We start from the raw sequence: 17,461 nt of genomic DNA, 5'->3' as shown, positions 1-17,461 counted from the left end.
GGGATTATTATAGTAGGAAGGGCTAGATTGAATTTCCAGGAATTTTGCTTCTAGAACAGTAAACCAAAAATAATTTCACATCCCTGAAGTAATTGCTAAGATTACTGCCATCACTAAAGACTGGAAAGGTGGAAGGGTAATGACTTCTGTGATCTCCCTGTTTAACTTGGTTATTTGTCTGTGCATGAGGCAGGTCTTAATGAAAGGCTATAGATTACTGTGAGCTTGGTCAGGTGGTGACTCCACTTTCGCTGCTGTTTCACATGTGGACTCTTCTTACTGTAGCAAATCAGCAAAGGCCCTGGCATTGTGATACAGCTGAGGGCCTGGCAGATGTTTCTTTCTCTTTATCAATTAACAAGAACTACCAAAAGCAGTCTGCTTTTGCCTGACAGGGACAGTGACACACATTTGTCCTCTTCTCTCAAGGCTACAGCAACTCTTTAGCCCTAGTATCATCTATTGCACACCATTACCAATGTGTTTTGGTATTCCACAGAACATCACGTTGATTGGACCTGAGGGGCAGGAACTTACAAATGCCCTAGATGCCCTAGGAAGATCTATATGTGCCACAGGATGGAGGTAAGCCCCACAAAAACTCAATGAACAGCCACCTTGATTAATTTTCTTGACATCCAGGTATCTGGAGTTTGTGGGAATATACTTCCAGTGTGAAAACACCATCCTTCACCTTGCACCACCTGTTACTAAGAAAAAGGCACAAAACTTTGTTGGCTTTTTTGTGCTTGGGAAGCTACAAATAAAACATTTATGCTGTTCTGATCCACCTACTGAGTATCCCAAGTCAAGGCTCTACAAAGGGCCCAGCTGCAGTGCAAGGTGCCTTTTGGGCTTAATGTCACTGGCCAATGGCACTGGAAATTATGATTCAGCAGGTCCAACTGTGCTCTAAATGTCTAAGGCACATAGGTGTGCTGTATATAGACAGGGTCACCAGACATCCTGGGTTTTAAGAACAGTCTGAATTTTCACCTGTTATCCCCAAATAATGAACAGTATTGCTTTTCCCTTTCAAATATGTCCTGGTTTGGATGATAAATTACATGACCCTCTATGAACAGAGCCTTTTGTAGGGACCAACTGAAGAATCATTTTTGAGCAAAGTTATGCCCTATTCTGTAGATAACTACTTTCCTTTTGAAAGAAAAGTTTCTGGCTTACTGCTGCATGTTTGTAGGGAATGAACAGCTGACCGGAGGACATGAGGTGACCACACCATACGAGTGACTCATCATGACCTGAATGTGCAGCTAACCTTCATCAGGTGAAAGCAGTATCTGATATCAGGCTCAAGCAAGTCTGGAAAAGTTGCATGAACGGATATGGCGTCGGTTCCTGTGATGCCTGCTCCTGCTGCACTGCTCCCTCTCCAACCCACAACTAAGGTTCTGCAAGCAGCTGACACAGCAGGAAACACTCCAGCTGGGTTTACAAATGACTGTGCACAATCTGCTGACACTACAAATAGACTATTACAATATGACAACCCCAGACGGGGGTAGTTCTGAAAGATGGGAAGAGAAATCCTCCCAATAGGTAAAATATAGGGAGTAATATCTCTGATTGTCCATTTTGCTTGGTGGGCAAGAGAGCCAGCAGTACAGGTCTATGCTGGTTCATGGGCAGTGGCTAAGGTGTAGCTGAACAGTCAAAGCTTGGAAAAAGTAATGTAAAATTGCTGATATGGAGGAGTGAGGGGAAATTGTGTGGATGGATGGACCTTTAAGAATGGACAGAGAGTACGAGGAGCACCTGAATCACACAGTCTTCCCAAAGACCATCCACTGCAGAGGACACTCTCAGTGATCAGGTGGACAAGATGACCCATTCTGTGAACGTCACTTGGCTTCTTCTCTCCTTGGCTACCCCAGGGCTTGCACAATGGCCCTGGCAGCAGGCACGGAGGCTACACATGTCCCCCTCGACCAAAGCAGATCTGGCTACCACCCCAGCAGAGTACCCAGCTTGCCAGTGGCACAAGCCAATGCTGAGTCCCTAACATGGCTCCATTTCTGGGAGGAAAGTAGAGGCCCCCATCTACTCAGAGAACGCTACAGTGCACACTTTCATAAAAGGAGCAGTGATTTTTTTTTCCTTACAGCAGTAAATATGTATTTTGGATATGGATTTGCATTCTCTGCCCTGGACTTATTGAATGCTTTCTTATTCATTATTCTGGCACCTCACATAACATTGCTTCTAACCATGGAACACATTTTATGGCAAAGAAGTGCAATAACAGGCTCAGAGACATGGAATTCATTTTTTTAACCATGTACCCTACCATGCTGAAGTAGTTGACCTAATAGGGTGGTAAAATAGTCTCTTGACAACTTATTTATTGCACTGGCTAGGAGACTGCCCACTGCGAAGTTGGGGTACTGACTTTAGGATAGGGTACCATATAAACCAGCAACTGATACTGATGCTATTTTTCTCATACCCAGAATGTAAGGGTCTAGGAATTAATGACTGGAAATGAGAGCCAAGCCTTGTACACGTACCTACTTGCAGAATTTTTGCTCCCATTCCTGCAACTTTGAGCTCTTCCGATTTAGAGGTCTCGGTTTCCTAGGGAGAAATACTTTCACAGGGGCCACGAAGGATAGTTCTACTTAACTGGACATTGAGATTGCTACTGGCCACTTGGGTTCCTCATTCCACCAAACCGATAGGCAGGAACAGAGGGCTTTACTATATTGGCTGGGTGATTGATACTGATTAGCAAAAGTAGATATGACTGCTGTTGTACCTTGGGCAAAAAGGAATATGTTTAGAATCCAGGGAGTTTTATGGTGTTCCTCTTAGAAGTGTCATGTCCATTAGTCAAAGATAATGGAATTTTTCAAGAGGAAAGCATTCTGGAGCGGGTGGTGGTGATGGTTGCATATCAACATGAATGTACTTAATGTCCCTGAATTGTACATTTAAAAATGGCTAAGATGGTACATTTTATATGTGTTTTACCAAAATTTTAAAAAATTAATGGAAGACGCCAGGAACTCATTTTAAAAGTAGGACCATAAGGACTCAAACCCTTCAGGAGTGACTGTTTAGGCTACTACATCACTTAAAGGACCCCAACCAGCTGAGATGCTGGATGAAGGCAAAGGAAACATTAAAGAGGTGATGGAAAAAGGATTTATAAGTATGTGCTATGGCCTCCTGACCAGTTAAGAAAAGACTGTTGTAGCATTTCTTCCTTGCTTGTTTTGTGTGTGTGTGTGTGTGCGTGTGCGTGTGTGTGCATATGTGTGTGTAAATTGCTAGTGGTGATTAACTTTACTAGTTTTTAGGTTATAAAATATCCAGGTGGGATTGTGATTGTTTTATAAGACAAAATAACATCATCCAAAGAATGGATAAGTGGTTGTTGGAATTGTGTCTCATCCCTTTACAAGAGGGTGAAAGGCTTCTTCATATAAGAATTGCTCCTTCATGTTAGGTAAAAGCATGTTGTGGTTGCTTTTGTTGTATGGAAATTAAAAATGAAGAAAAGAAGAGTAGATGTTGGCTTTCCGAGGGTTGGATGGTACCAGTCATCTGCTTATTTGCTTTTAACTTTTACTCTTTGCATCTGTGCCCTGACTGCCTTTCTAAGTGGCTTCCAGCTCAGTACTGCCAATGGAGGGGCTTGTGAGAATATAAGGCCAGGGCAGGGGCAGAAGCAACTCTCTCGTGTGGTGTTTGGCAGCAGTAGCAGCAATGCAGCAAAGGCAGTATTTGTAGTGGCGTCGTGTTGGCAGAAGTTCCAGGCCTGGTTAGGCAGCATATCTGCTGCTGATGGAGAATTACAGCAATGACCTCCCTAAAAGCCCAGAGCAGGAATAAGATTGTGGGCCCCTGGCCAGCAGTGTTAGTGGCTTCTGATTTCTTGGTATCAACTCTTATTCTTCCCTTTTGATCTTCGATTAACGCTATTTGCCATTTTGCACTCCCAGACCTTCTACCACCTATGGCACTAATTTCCTCTGTTTATTATTGGTAATATTTAGGTAGAATAAAGGTACTCTGGCTATGCTTTTTAAAAGAGTCCTTGTCTTTTAGAAGTACACACTGGATTTTACTGATGAAATTACATGAATCTGCTTGAATTCAACTGCTTGAAATTACATGAATTCATTTATGGCTGGATACATTTGAGATTTTTCTTTCAAACAATCTAGGGTGAAGTGTGATGGGGCTAGAGGAAACAAGATTGGGTGTGACTTGATAACTGTCAAGCAATAATCATTAGGTGAGGGGTACATGGAAGTTCATTTCACCATTGACTCTATTTCTATGTTGTTTGAAATTTTCCATAATAAAACACCAATTATTATCTCTTCCTACTTAAGATAAATAATTCCCATCAATTTGCATTACCTTGAGTGGTTTTGTATTCCTCACTAGACCCTGACTGTTACAGGTCTGGTCATGAAGAAAGCCTGCCTAAGAAGAAGACAATATTGAGGAAAAGAAAGATGTGTGCATGTGCCTGGGAGAGTGAGTAAGAGACAAGAGGGCAGTTGTACACATGCCCAAGAAATAGACCAAGATGCGTGCAGAGCCCTGACAACGTCCTGTGTACCTGTGTCAAGCCATAAAGGCATCCAGCAGATTCATTTTAGCACTTTTCAGATACATAATCCAATTACTTCCCTTTTTGTTTAAGCTAGTTTGAAATGGACTTCTGTTACTTGCAACAAAAGAACCTTGATTAGTCACATCCCTAATGTAATGATCACATTATTATTAATTAATGATCATTACTATTATCTTAACCCATCACCATAATCACATCATGGCAATGAACATTATCCCCATGACTTTCTCCATCACCATCTAAATTAGGTTAACATCATTGAATAGTAACTTGTGCAAAGCACTGGTTCCTCATCTAGGTGCTTCAGATCAGCAATGAGTAAGACAGAGCATCTGTCCTCATAGAGCTCACAGTCTATCTGGAGAGACTATATATATCATCCATTTACCTATCTATTATAAATACACAGTATGTACGTATTTATGAGGCAGTCACAATGGCATATACTAAGTTGTAAACTAACTGGGAAAACATTAAACTCAACAGATGCTTAAAGAAGGGAGGAAGAAGCATGGGCTAAAGCAGTCAGAAAGGTTTCTGGTCAAAGGAGAAGGCTCTGAGTTGGCCCTTGGAAAATGTACAGAATCTACATAAGAAGGGAATGTAATGGCCGTAAGCTTGGTCTCTGGAATGAGACAGACCTGGTTCAACTCTCGGATCTGCCACTTATTAGCTTTGTAACCCTGGGCAAATTATTTAACCTATCTGTGCCTCACTTTCCTTATCTATAAAGTAGGGGTTATTTTTTATTTTATTTTTAAATAATATTTATTAGCATACAGTTTTCATGGGTCAGAAGTATGAGCACAGCATGGCTCTCTGCCAAGGGTCTCATAAGGCTGAAAGCACAGGATCAGTAGGCTTTCCCTCCCACTCTCTGGAGCTCTAGGGGAAAGTCTCTTTCTAGACTCATTCAAACTGTTGGCAGAATTCAGGCCCATGTGATGGTACGACTGAGGTCCTGTTCCCTTGCTGGCTATTGTCTTGGAGTCATTCTTAACTCACAGGGTCCGTCTATATACCCTGGCTCGAGGCTCTCTTCCAAGCCAGAAATGGTGGGTCAAGTTCTTTGCACACCTTTCTCTGCACTCTCTTTCAGCCTCATTTCTCTGGCCTCATCTTATCCATAGACATCTCATGGACTCTTCTCCTTTCCTCTTCTGCTTCTAAGGACTCATGTGGTTGCCTTGGGCCCACCAATTGTCCAGGATGATCTCCCTGTTCTATTTATTTATAATGAAATATAGTTGATACACAATATTATATTGGTTTCAAGTATATAACATAGTGATTCAACAGTTATTCACTTTATTAAATGCTCACCCCAGCTAGTGTAGTTACTGTCAACATAGAAGATGTTATAGAACTATTGACTATATTCTCTATGCTATACTTTCATCCCCATGATTAATTTAATTATGTTTGAGATTCTGTGCCTCTTTGAAGATGGAATAATTTTAGAGCACTACATATGTGGTTTTATTATTAAGAGAAGAAGGACTAATAAGCACATCCTGGCCACAAGGCATGGCCTCTGCCCATTCAGCAAAGGTAAAAAATGGGAATATAAGTTTATTAAGAGAGTTCATGAAGGGGAATACTGTGGCAAAAGCAATACCCACGATTTATCAATGACCAACCAGAGGCAGGGAAGGTGATCTGCTAAACACCTGGTCTCTCCTAATAGCACGGAGGAGTGTGGGACACCCATCTGAGGCCTACTCATTCTTTGGGGCCCTGCTCTCTTGGCTGCCATTCCTAGGAGCTCCAGTAGGAGGCATCCTCCCTGCTTTGAGCACTCACAGCCTGTCATTACAGCACACCTGAGCTGCTTTGGACTATTCTCTTGAATACTTATACCCAATCGCTATGAAAAAACACATGGGATGGACCCTGGGATGTAGAACTTACTGCTCGGCAACAGCCAAATCTGGTGGCAGGTTGGTGAGCCCATTGCCCGTGAGCAGCAAGACACGGAGGTGCGGCAGAATCCCCAGATCACAGATGGCCTCTGCAGTCAGGCTGTTGAAGGAAAGGTCCAGGAACTGTGGTGCAAAGATAAAATATGGGGGAACAGAAGCACTACACATGACAAAGATGCTTATACATGAAGTGGGAGCTAAATGCTTTTTTTTTTAAACTTCTGGGGTGGCCCCACCACCCTCAAGGCTAAAATCCTCCTGAATCTCTGGATTAAAATTCAAGGCCCACTAGAGCCAGTTCCTAACCCATTTTCTAGCCTTACCTCCCACTGAAAACTGTTGTTTATCCTATGGTGCTGGCCAAAGTCACTCCTCCCCATCCCTTCCCCCACCCCACCTGCAGATCTTTGCTTGAGCTTTTTACCCAATCAGGAATACCTCTTCTCCATGTACCTGAATCCAAGCCCCAAAGGGCCAGCTCAAAAGCTGCCCCCTTATAAAACCTTTCCCAGTTCCCCAGCCAGATGGAATCTCTATCTCCCCTGACAGAGTGATTTATCTAGACTGCTCAGGAGGTACTTCTCACAGTTGGCCAGATATCTACCATGGCTGGATGCATGTCTGAGGAATAGGGATATTGGTACACAGATGTGCCTAGCGTAGTTATGACACACAGTAGTGGGCTAAAGCACAAACTCTCTGAGGTCAGGGGCCATACCACGGTATCACTGTATCCTTGTAACCTAGCATTGAACCTGGTACACAGTAAGTACACATTTAAAAAAGCAGCTAGAATGAGTGGCTTATGAGGACAAAGACCCAAACTGTCACCCCATCATCAGCTGCCTTCTAATTGACCACTAGATTCATGAAATAGTTGCTTGCAGCCAGGGGTCCAGTCAGGAAACTGAGTTTCTTTCTGGAAATACAAAGGCAACTGGGATAAATGATGTCAGCCCAGTCTAGACATTCACTTTAGCACTTCTGCACAAGCCAGCTTCTTTCCCTCCCCCTCCAGCCACCCACATCCACTGAAGCCTGTTGAGTGGGGCCACTGTTAAGAGTTTTATTCAGCTGGTGCAGAAGCAAGGTCTTTGGTCAACCACATCAGTGTTACCCAGTCATCAGACATATAGACAACTGGCTGCAGGTGACCACCAGAGGAGGACTGGGTTTTGTGTGATTCTGCTGTAGTAATTAACTGATGGGATCTGTAGACTTGGGTTTAAGTCCTCACTGATTATATGGTCTTGGGAAAATTACTTAACCTGAGCTTCCTTATCTGTAAAGTGGGAATAATAATGGGTTTGTATGAGGAATTATGTAAGGGAAGCCTTGAGCATGGGGCCTGGTACAGGCTAAATGCTTAGTTAATGCTGGCTGTCATCATCGCCATCACCTCATTCAAGGCCCCTACCCGAAGGCTTACTCTGTATCAGTCCCTGCCCACTGTGAGCTCACAGCCTAGGCGGGCAGCTTCTGGGATAGATGTCTCACACAGACCAATAGAGGCACAAAGGAAGGAAAATGTGCAGGTCCACCAGGGGGTCCAGATGCCTTCACAGAGCAGGTGACACTTGAACTGTCCCCAGAGACTGGGCGGTATTCACCAAGTTGTTAAGGACAGTGCAGCAAGTGGCAGGTAGAGAAGCCAGGAGGCAGGAGACAGCCCTGATTGTTCTGAGGACTGAAAATGGTTTGGGTATGACTGGAGTCCATGGTAGAAGAGGGAGAACTTGATACGATTGTACAGGCTGAGCACCAAAAGAGTTCTCGCTGCCATTAGCAAATTCCAAGTTTAGAGAGTTCACACAAAGGGTGATCCCACTTGGCAGGGCAAAGAGGGAAGCCTTCAAGGAGGAACAGTAGGCAGCTGGCCTGGATAAGCACAGGTGAAGGAGGGCATGTCCTCTCCCACACACCCAGATGTGGGCAGTCAACAAGACCTATGGATTCTGACCCCTTAATATCTTTCATACTGAAGAATATACAACAGCCACACCCATTACCCATAGGAAAGGTTCAAACTCCTTAGTGAGGCTTCCAAGGCCCTCCACGCTGTCTCCTCTGCTACCTCTGCAGGCTCACCCATTACTACAGACTACTGTGTCTCACTCTCCAACCGCACTGAGCTGTGTCATCACTGTCCTAACTCAGGAGCTGGCAAACTAAGGCCTTTGAGCCAAATCCATCCTGCTGCCTGCTTGGATGGCCCATGAGCTAAGAAGAATTTTCACATTTTTAAATGGTAGAAGAAAAGATCAAAAGAAGAATAACTGTAGGAAAATCAGGCAAAATTCAAATTTCAGTGTCACAAAGTTTTACTGGAACATAGCTATCCACATTTGTTTATGTATTGTCTGTGGCTCCTTTCCTTCTGCCACAGCAGAGTTGACCAGTTATGACAGGTAGGACGAGTTATGACCATATAAACTGCAAAGCCTAAAATATTTACTGACTTACAGGAGTAAGTCTTAGAATAGTCTTAGAATCACAGGTCACAGAATTTCACAGCTAGTTCAGAATTCACAGAGGGGAAAACTTAAGTCCTAGGGAAGGCAGGTTATTTGGCCAAGGAGGCAGGCCAAAACAGTGGCAGGGCCAAGACTAGAAACAAGGTCTCCTGACTCCCAGGGCAGGGCTGCAGCTGACCCTTTTTCAGACCTGTATGCAGAGAATCAAATCATGGCAAAAAGAAGTTCTCCTTTATTGTCTCCTGAAGAATTCTACTATGAGTGGCGGCCTTTCTGGCCAACAAGGTCAGAAGATTCCTAACCTGGCTACTGCATCTGCTGAGTCACATCAAGTTTTATTACACATCAAAATACTCATTACCGTGAGCTGCAAATTCAGGACATTGACAGGTTTATTCTTTTTTCTTAGGGAGCCCTTGCAAATCATAAAGAGAGGAAAACAAATGATTGGCCAAGAGATGTCCTCTTTTCATTTATATTCTGCTTTCTTTTGTAAATAAATTCCCTTTTGGTAAGGCTGGGTGGCTGAACAAATAATCTTTATCAGAGGCTATCAAACTCTGAAGTGGAGCCCCCCCCAAAAGCCAATCATGATCGACCAGTAGATCTAACGTAGTCAGCTGTGCGTGGGGTTGAAGACTGTAGTCACGTCCCCTCCATGTGTCCCACTGGCACTTGACACATGGGTTGAAATGGTAGAGGTGAGGAAGACATGATGCCTGGCACAGTATACAACACACCAGGAGCTCAACAACTTCTTTTTAATAAAGTAAAATAACCAAAACAAAAGGAAAGTCCATAAGAAGCTCCCTGGCCTATAGATCAGGGAAATGACTCCCTCTATCTCTAGAGCATTGAGAACCGATTTCCCACTGTTCATATTAAAATTTGGTATAAATTATTTTTGACACAGCACAGCATTGCATCAGTTGTCGTAAACTTACTCCCTCTCTGTTTTATCGGACGTTCAAGAGCTTTGCTTCCTGGACAAGTCTGAGGACCACTCCTGTTCCAAATCATAGTAAATCACTGTTATACTCAGTATGACTTGAAACAATGGAGAGAAGGAACCATTACAGTCAGTATAGCATGCTTTAAGAATACAAGGACATATAATCCATTTTAAGCAGATTGCCATCCTAAGCAGTTAAAACCTTTTAAAACTTGGGCATATAAAGGGTATCAACTCTCTGAAATATTCACTTGTAGGAAATCTGTCTCCCTCTGTCTATCTGGGAAGACCAAGTTAAGTAAGTAAGGCTTTTGCGAAGAGAGGCGGACCCTTGATGTTTGCAGATTGAATAATTTAAGTCACAACAATTCGGGATCAATCGCAAGGTTCATGACACACAGACATTTTGCTGAGGTTTGAATCTGAAACACTTCTGTAAGGCCAACCTGTGGGGAAGAGCCCATTATTCAGTAAGTGAGCCTGGTCAGATGCCCAGCTCCACACCTCGCTCCAGCTCTGTTGTTCTCTACTCTCTATGTACACAGTGACTCTCAGGTAGTGACAGAGATTTGTTTCTTTATGAAAAGTAGCCCTAAAGTTTACATGGAAGGTGAAGAGTTGATTAACCTGAAGTATGAGAACATGATTAGAAAATGCATAACTATGGGAAATTTAATTTAGGAGAAAGCCAAGAATGCAAACAAATTTTTCTATAATTTTTTATCTGGGGTGTACATTCATAGCTGTCAATGTACAAATGTCAAGAGTCTGCTATATAACTCACAGGAGCCCTATTTCATTTCACACTCATCTCTGGGCCTATGCACTAGGCCTACAGGCTGCCTTACCCCAGCCCGTTGAACCAGACTGGCTCACTCAGACCAGCTCACTTAACTTCCATGGCTCCTTAGGCCCCTCTGGCTCCAGATCTCCCCTCAATTCCTTCCTATAAAACTCATTTTTTTGCACACAGACTCCTTTGGGCATGACCTTTGGCATTTATTTTCTGGACCATGTTCCATGGCCACCGGTCTAACATATTCTCATCTATTTGCCACTGTTGCCACCACCACCACCACCACCGCTACCCTCCTCACCACCAGCAACCCCACCACCCAGATGATTGCCCTGAAGCAAGGGCCTGGCTGGCTGTAAAGGCCCGGAGAGCCCCTTCCCAACAGTTAGAATCAGTGGAGACCTCCACACTCATTCCCTACAGGGAAACGGTGGCACCAAAAACTCCCTACCTCCAACTTACTTCCAAGAACTTAAAGTCTCCATATTTCACATAGATGGTTTTGATGCCATTAAATGCAAGATCCAGTTCTTTTAAGGTTGGAAACGTGTGAAATGCCTCTATGGAAAGGAGAAAGAATTTGCAGCTTGTGAAGGACTTAAGAGAAAGATATTACCAGTCATCATTTACTGAGTTAGGCTGGGCTTAATAGTTGGGCTCTCTATATACCTGCCCTCTAAATCTCTAACATCCTGAAAAATAGGCATCACTGCATCCATTCTACTGCTGAGGGAACCAAAGCTCAGCTAGGCCAAGTGATTTGCTAGGAATGGAATTGCTGGTAAGTGGAAGGGCCAAGAATTGAATCTAAGGCTAACTCCAAAGTCCATTAAAACTTTTCTTTATTATTTCTGATTATAAAAGTAAAACATGCCCACCAAAAAAAAAAACCTTCAAAAATCAAAATAAAATATCCCTTTAATTTAACAGCTAGATATAAGTAAGTATTGAGAATTTCATGTGTAATACTCCAGACTTTTTCTCATGTATATACTGAAATGCACATACACACACACCACACTTATTTTTTTACAAAAATAGAATCATACCATACACATTGTACTGTGACTTACTTTTTTTCCCCTTAACAGTATGACTTAAGGATTGTTCCATATCAAAACATATACATCTGCATTATATCTGAATTATGTTCTATAGTGTAGCCATGCCCTACTTCATTTAACCATTTCCCTACTGACAGCCTTTAGGCTATGTGAATAAAAGGTAAGAACACTCTTCTGCATGAGAAATGGACCTTGTAACTTTCTAGCTCGGTTCCCCTGGTAACTGAAACATATAGTGCAGTAACACAGGCAGCACTGCTGTGGTAAAAATGACCACAGACTGGAAAATCACAACTGGATTAGGAGAAAATGTAAATGAACTCTAAACCTCTGGAGGGTAACCATAACTTTGGGTCTCCTATAACTGGACATGCCCTTGGCAGGGACTCTAGGAACTATGTAGAGTGTTACAATGGCTATTTGCTCCCTTGGGAGCAAGATTTCTAAGCCAGAGTGGCTCCTGCTTCCACCAATGAATCTCAATGCCCTGGACCTGAGCTGGGAGCCACAGAGAATGGCTTGTGATGGCTGCACGGGAGGGCTGTGAGGACGCCCTGGGAAAGGACCTCCTGAGGCCGTGCTGCTGACACACTGTGGAATGGCTTAGAGCTTCCTAAGTGAGCCTGGGGTCGAGTGTGGCCTCTGGTGGTCTGATAGTCAGAATGTTCAGTAGAGACCAAAAAAAGACAGCCTGGTAGTTATTTCAGGATATTTCCAATGAACATCCTTGTACAAGTTTGTTTCTGTGGAATACATTTCTGGAAGTGGAACTGCTAGATTAAAAGCAATGTCTATTTTCAGAGACATTATCAAGTTGCCTTCCAAAGATTGCACTAATATTTTCACTTGTGCCAGCTAAATAAGAGAGTACCCATTTCCTTCCCAGTGCTGGCGATCACCCTACAGTCTCATTTTTGCCAATATTTGATAGGCAGATAATAGCTTTTGATGCTGTTTTAATCATTAATGAGGTTGATCATCTTTTTATATGCCTGTTGGCCTTTGTATTTCAAGCCCACGTTCCTGACAGAGCATACTGTTTCCTAAGGGCAGGGATTCATCACATGTGTCTTTAAGAACACCCCTCAAACTCAATGCATTCAAAACTGAACTAAGTCATCCTGTTTCTCCACAAACCTGCCTCTCCTCCAGGGCTCTCTGTCTCAGTGGATCCCCTTGGTTTCTCCCTCTTTTCATTAGTTACCAAGTCCTGTTATTTCTACCTCCTCCTGAATCTTGCTTTCTTAAATCCCCCTCCCTCTATTGCCACAGTCCTAGTTCAGGCCTCACCCCCGCTTCCCTGAAAAAATGAAACTGTCTCCCAGGTTTCCTGGCCTCCATCTCCTTCCCTTATAATCCACCCTCCTCACAGCCACCACTGAGTCTCTCTATTAATAGCCTTCCGGGGCTCTTTTTTGCCTTCAGGATTAGTCCAAGTCACTCAGGGCCCTCGATAATCTGCCCCTGCCAACCTCCTGGTCTCCATTCTTCCCTGCCTTCCTTGCAAACCTACAGAGCGTCTTCACAGTCCCTGATCAGGCTCTGCCGTCCCACATCTGCTCCACTGGTCTGAAATGCTGAGTCCCTTCTATTCATTTCTTAGGTCTCAGCTTTGGTGCTCCTCTTCTTCTAAGTTTCTCCTGACACTCTGGCTTGGTTGATGTCCCACTTACACACTTGCATAGCATTTTCTGATTCCCTCTATCTTTGCACTTCCCTTACTCTCCCATTCCCACAGTTTTGACACCCAGCAGGGGGCACTGTGGATTTGCTGAATAAACAAGTCCTAAAGGAGCTCTTACGGACTTAAAAACATTTTTATATACCTATCTCATTCTAAGCCTACAAGGGGTCCTGCCTTGGGGAGGAAGAAAGGAAGAGAATTATCTCCATGTACAGATACAGAAGCAGCAATTCCATGAGCAAAGTTCTAAGCAGGTAGTGCCAGCTCTGGGCTGAAGTCCAGGTCTGTGAGTTCCCCAGCACCCAGCCTATTGCACTCCAAAAAAAGAGATGCATGTCCAGTCATGCATGGATGGACTGACAGGCAACTGATACGCTAACACAAATGACTGGCTGCATCAACCAAGAGGCAGAAAGTAGTTTTCAGGAAGAAAAGCTTACCCAGAGGCAGCAGGTTTTCTGAGGCATTGATGTAAATCACGGAATGAAAATGCTTGAAATCCTTTTCCTTAGCCTGTGGGAAGACGTTTGGAAAGAACACAAGATTAGTTCCTGGCACAGAGGCCATGCTGAAGCTGCAGAGCTGCTGTCAGAAGGAGCAAAGACCTAAAGAGATGGCACACATCACGGCACAGGAGCAGCCACTTCTCGAGGACTGCAAGGGCTTTTCTGCTTCTTTTCTATTATGAAATTGTTCAAATGTACTGAAAAGTATAGGGAATGATACCCTGAAGACACATGTACCCACGACCCAGCTTTAATAAGTCCGAATATATTTTGTTGTCTTTACTTCAAATTCCTTTAAAGAAATAAAACATTACAGAGTGTTGAGCCCCCTCTCCCCCCATGCCACATAACTCTCCCCAATCACATTCTCCTCCTCATCTCCCTCAGAAAATAGCTGTCCTGAACTGCTGGTTACCCTTCTTACACCTTTTTTACACTTCTATTACATATATGTGTATCCATAAATCATATATAGTATTATTAACATGTTTCTAAAACTTTCTATTAAATGCAATCATATTGTAGTTTATTATTCTGCAACCTGCGTTTTCACTCAACACTATGTTTTGGAGATTTACTTGTGTTGATACACCTAGATGTTTTTATATTTACTTATGTTGATACACATGTAGCTCTAGTTGATTCATTTTAATTGCTGTGTAGTATTACACAAGCAATCTCTCTTTATATGCCATGGAGGACCTACAAACCAAAAATATATGCCATAATATCCTGTATATACATTGGCTAATGACAGGCCACAAATATGGCCCTGAGCTACCTACTGGCCAATGCAAAGAAAGAAATATGACTCATGAGGTCACAGTGCCTACAAGTTAAGAACAAACCTACATCTTGGGAGAACAATTACCACTCTTGGCACTGAAAACTGAGAAAATTTCTCCTGCAGGCTATTTTTTTTTGGTATCATTAATATACAATTACATGAGCAACACTGTGGTTACTATATTCTCCCCATTATCAAGTTCCCACCACATACCCCATTATAGTCACTGTCCATCAGTGTAGTAAGATGCTATAGAGTCACTACTTGTCTTCTCTGTGCTATACTGCCTTCCCCATGCCACCCCCTGCTACATTATGTGTGCTAATCATAATGCCCCTTATTCCCCTTATCCCTCCCTTCCCACCCATCCTCCCCAGTCCCTTTTCCTTTGGTAATGTTTAGTCCATTCTTGGGTTCTGTGATTCTGCTGCTGCTTTGTTCCTTCAGTTTTTCCTTTGTTCTTATACTCCACAGATGAGTGAAATCATTTGATACTTGTTTTTCTCTGCCTGGCTTATTTCACTGAGCATAATACCCTCTAGCTCCGTCCATGTTGTTTCCTGAAGGTGATTTTGATGGGGACTCAGTGTCACACAATAAATGATGCCACAACAAAGTTTTAAGGCAAATTCAAACCCACTTCCATAAGGCTATTTTGTTTATCTCACACAGAACATGGTAATGCCCTACTGACAGTAAAATATTGTGTCTGAATGTTGTTTCCACCCAATGAGCCCTTGTCTGACCCTCCTTCTCCTTCGTGACCAGATTCCCAGTCCCCAAGAGGTACAATGGACAGAAGTCAGGAACCACCTCAGTTCTGGTTCACCCCAACTACGCCTCTGCGGGCTGGCCTTACCTTGGAGAACTTCAGGCCACTCACATTAATGTTGCACAGGTCTGATGGCTTCTTCACGCAGTGGTGCTTCAGCTGGAATACAGTGCAGAAGGTCAGCTCTCCAGGCCCCAGCAAAGCTTATGTGACTGGCCAAGACAACAAATGACTCTCTGACAAGGAATGTGGCTTGGTCCAGTAGAAAGAGCTCGGGCTTTGGAGTTGCTCAGAACCAACCTGCCATCCCAACTTCTCCACCTGTTTCCCATAGGTAAGATGGAGATAGTAACACTGACTTTATAGGGTTCTTAGGAGGATTCCTTCCTCTCTGTCCCTTCTCTATCTTTTCTGAGCCTTACTTCCTCTACCTGGCTCTTAAAAAAATCTGTATTTCTGGGGCTTTACCAATCTCCTACATTTGTCATAATTTTTTTGCTCATTTGTTCATTCATTCATTCACCAAATATTTACTAGGCACTACTTTGGGCCACTGTTGTGCTAAATACATCAACAAACCTTCTTCTAATCTTAATTAAACCCTTTGACATAAGTATGATTATCTACCTTTTTAAATGAAAAAAACAAGGCTAAGAGACACATACTGCCTTGCTTAAGGCCCCATAGCTAGTAAGTAATAGATCTGTGATTTGAATCCAAATCTATAATCACTAAACTCTGTGCTCTTTTGACTATCATATGTTGCCCCTCAAAATTAAAATGTTAGAATAAAATATCATCTTTGAAGCTTCTAGTTCTGTGTAGCCAAACCTCATTATTTTTTCCTGTTAATCACTTACTTATGGTATCTAGTATGTTTAAATATGAACTGGTCATTGGGAAATAATGAAGAGGCAGAAATATCCCATTTGCAACTGCATGAAAGCCAAATAGCAAGTGAATATTTATAAATGTGATGATTTTTTAAAAGAGAAATTTATGATGCTATAGAGACAGTAACTGGAGGTCCTAACCTCAGTCTGCAAGTAAGGAAATATTTACTGAGGGAATAATATTTTGGCTGAGACCTAAGAGCTAAGTAGGAGTTTGGTCCTGTGAAAGTGGGTGGCAAGGGTTGTGAAAGCTATCAAGGCAGGAAAAAGCAAGGCACTTTTTGAGAGGATGAAAAACAGTAAGACGAGGCTAGGGAGGCAGTTGTTAGATCATTTGAGTCCATGTTGGCTCTGTAAAGGCATGTAGGTTAATCCCAGTCAAAAGAAAGTTGTCAGAGGTTTTTTGGCAGTGGACTGACAGCAAATTCATAAAAATTGCTATGTCTGATACACACAGAAAGGATGAGAGAACAGGAGAGGCAGGAGTGAGACACATGTACCAGCTGTTGTTAATGTTCTTCCCTAGACCCATTTCTCTACTTCTTCCTTGTTAAAGAACCCCAATGTTATTCATGTTTCTTAGAATGGATGTGTCCTGAAGCTCCAGCTCCAAGGGATAAGTCTTGACTTGTCTAACCCAGTCATGGCGGTCATGTTCCTCTAACCTAAAATTGACTTTTGAGACATATGATACAAGTCTGGCAAACAAGACACTGGCTGCTGGGTGTGGGAGGCCAGTTCTGGGAAGCTTTTTCTTCCTTTAAAACATAAGACAGTAGCAATTCCTTTTCTACCTTTGGATGTTATCCTTTATATGTGATTACTGGAGTTGCTGCAGCCATCTTGGGGTCATGAAGGCAATCAGCCCAAGAGAACAAGTTAACATACTGAGGATATAAGAGCAGAAAGGTGGAGGAACCTAGGCTTTGGAAGATGTCATTAAATTGGTAAATTAATCTACCTGGGGATAACAATGCCTCTTTTTGTGTGAAATAAAAGCAT

At 42.8% G+C, this 17,461-nt stretch overlaps 1 protein-coding gene across 1 annotated transcript in view; it reads right to left on the bottom strand.

Annotated features, from left to right (window-relative positions):
- Positions 1-17,461, bottom strand: part of XRRA1 (X-ray radiation resistance associated 1) — a 64,816-nt gene that overhangs the window by 34,308 nt on the left and 13,047 nt on the right. Inside the window, exons 6-9 of the mRNA XM_073216012.1 lie at positions 15,654-15,725; positions 13,942-14,014; positions 11,216-11,313; positions 6,521-6,654 (exon numbers count right to left, since the gene is read on the bottom strand). Coding sequence (XP_073072113.1) covers positions 6,521-6,654; positions 11,216-11,313; positions 13,942-14,014; positions 15,654-15,725 — 377 coding nt within the window. The remainder of the gene's footprint in view (positions 1-6,520; positions 6,655-11,215; positions 11,314-13,941; positions 14,015-15,653; positions 15,726-17,461) is intronic.

The sequence above is a fragment of the Manis javanica genome, chromosome 11 (assembly GCF_040802235.1).
Source record: "Manis javanica isolate MJ-LG chromosome 11, MJ_LKY, whole genome shotgun sequence".
Classification (NCBI taxonomy): domain Eukaryota; kingdom Metazoa; phylum Chordata; class Mammalia; order Pholidota; family Manidae; genus Manis; species Manis javanica.
The sequence above is the reverse complement of the archived record's forward strand: the minus strand, read 5'-3'. Positions and strand labels throughout refer to the sequence as shown.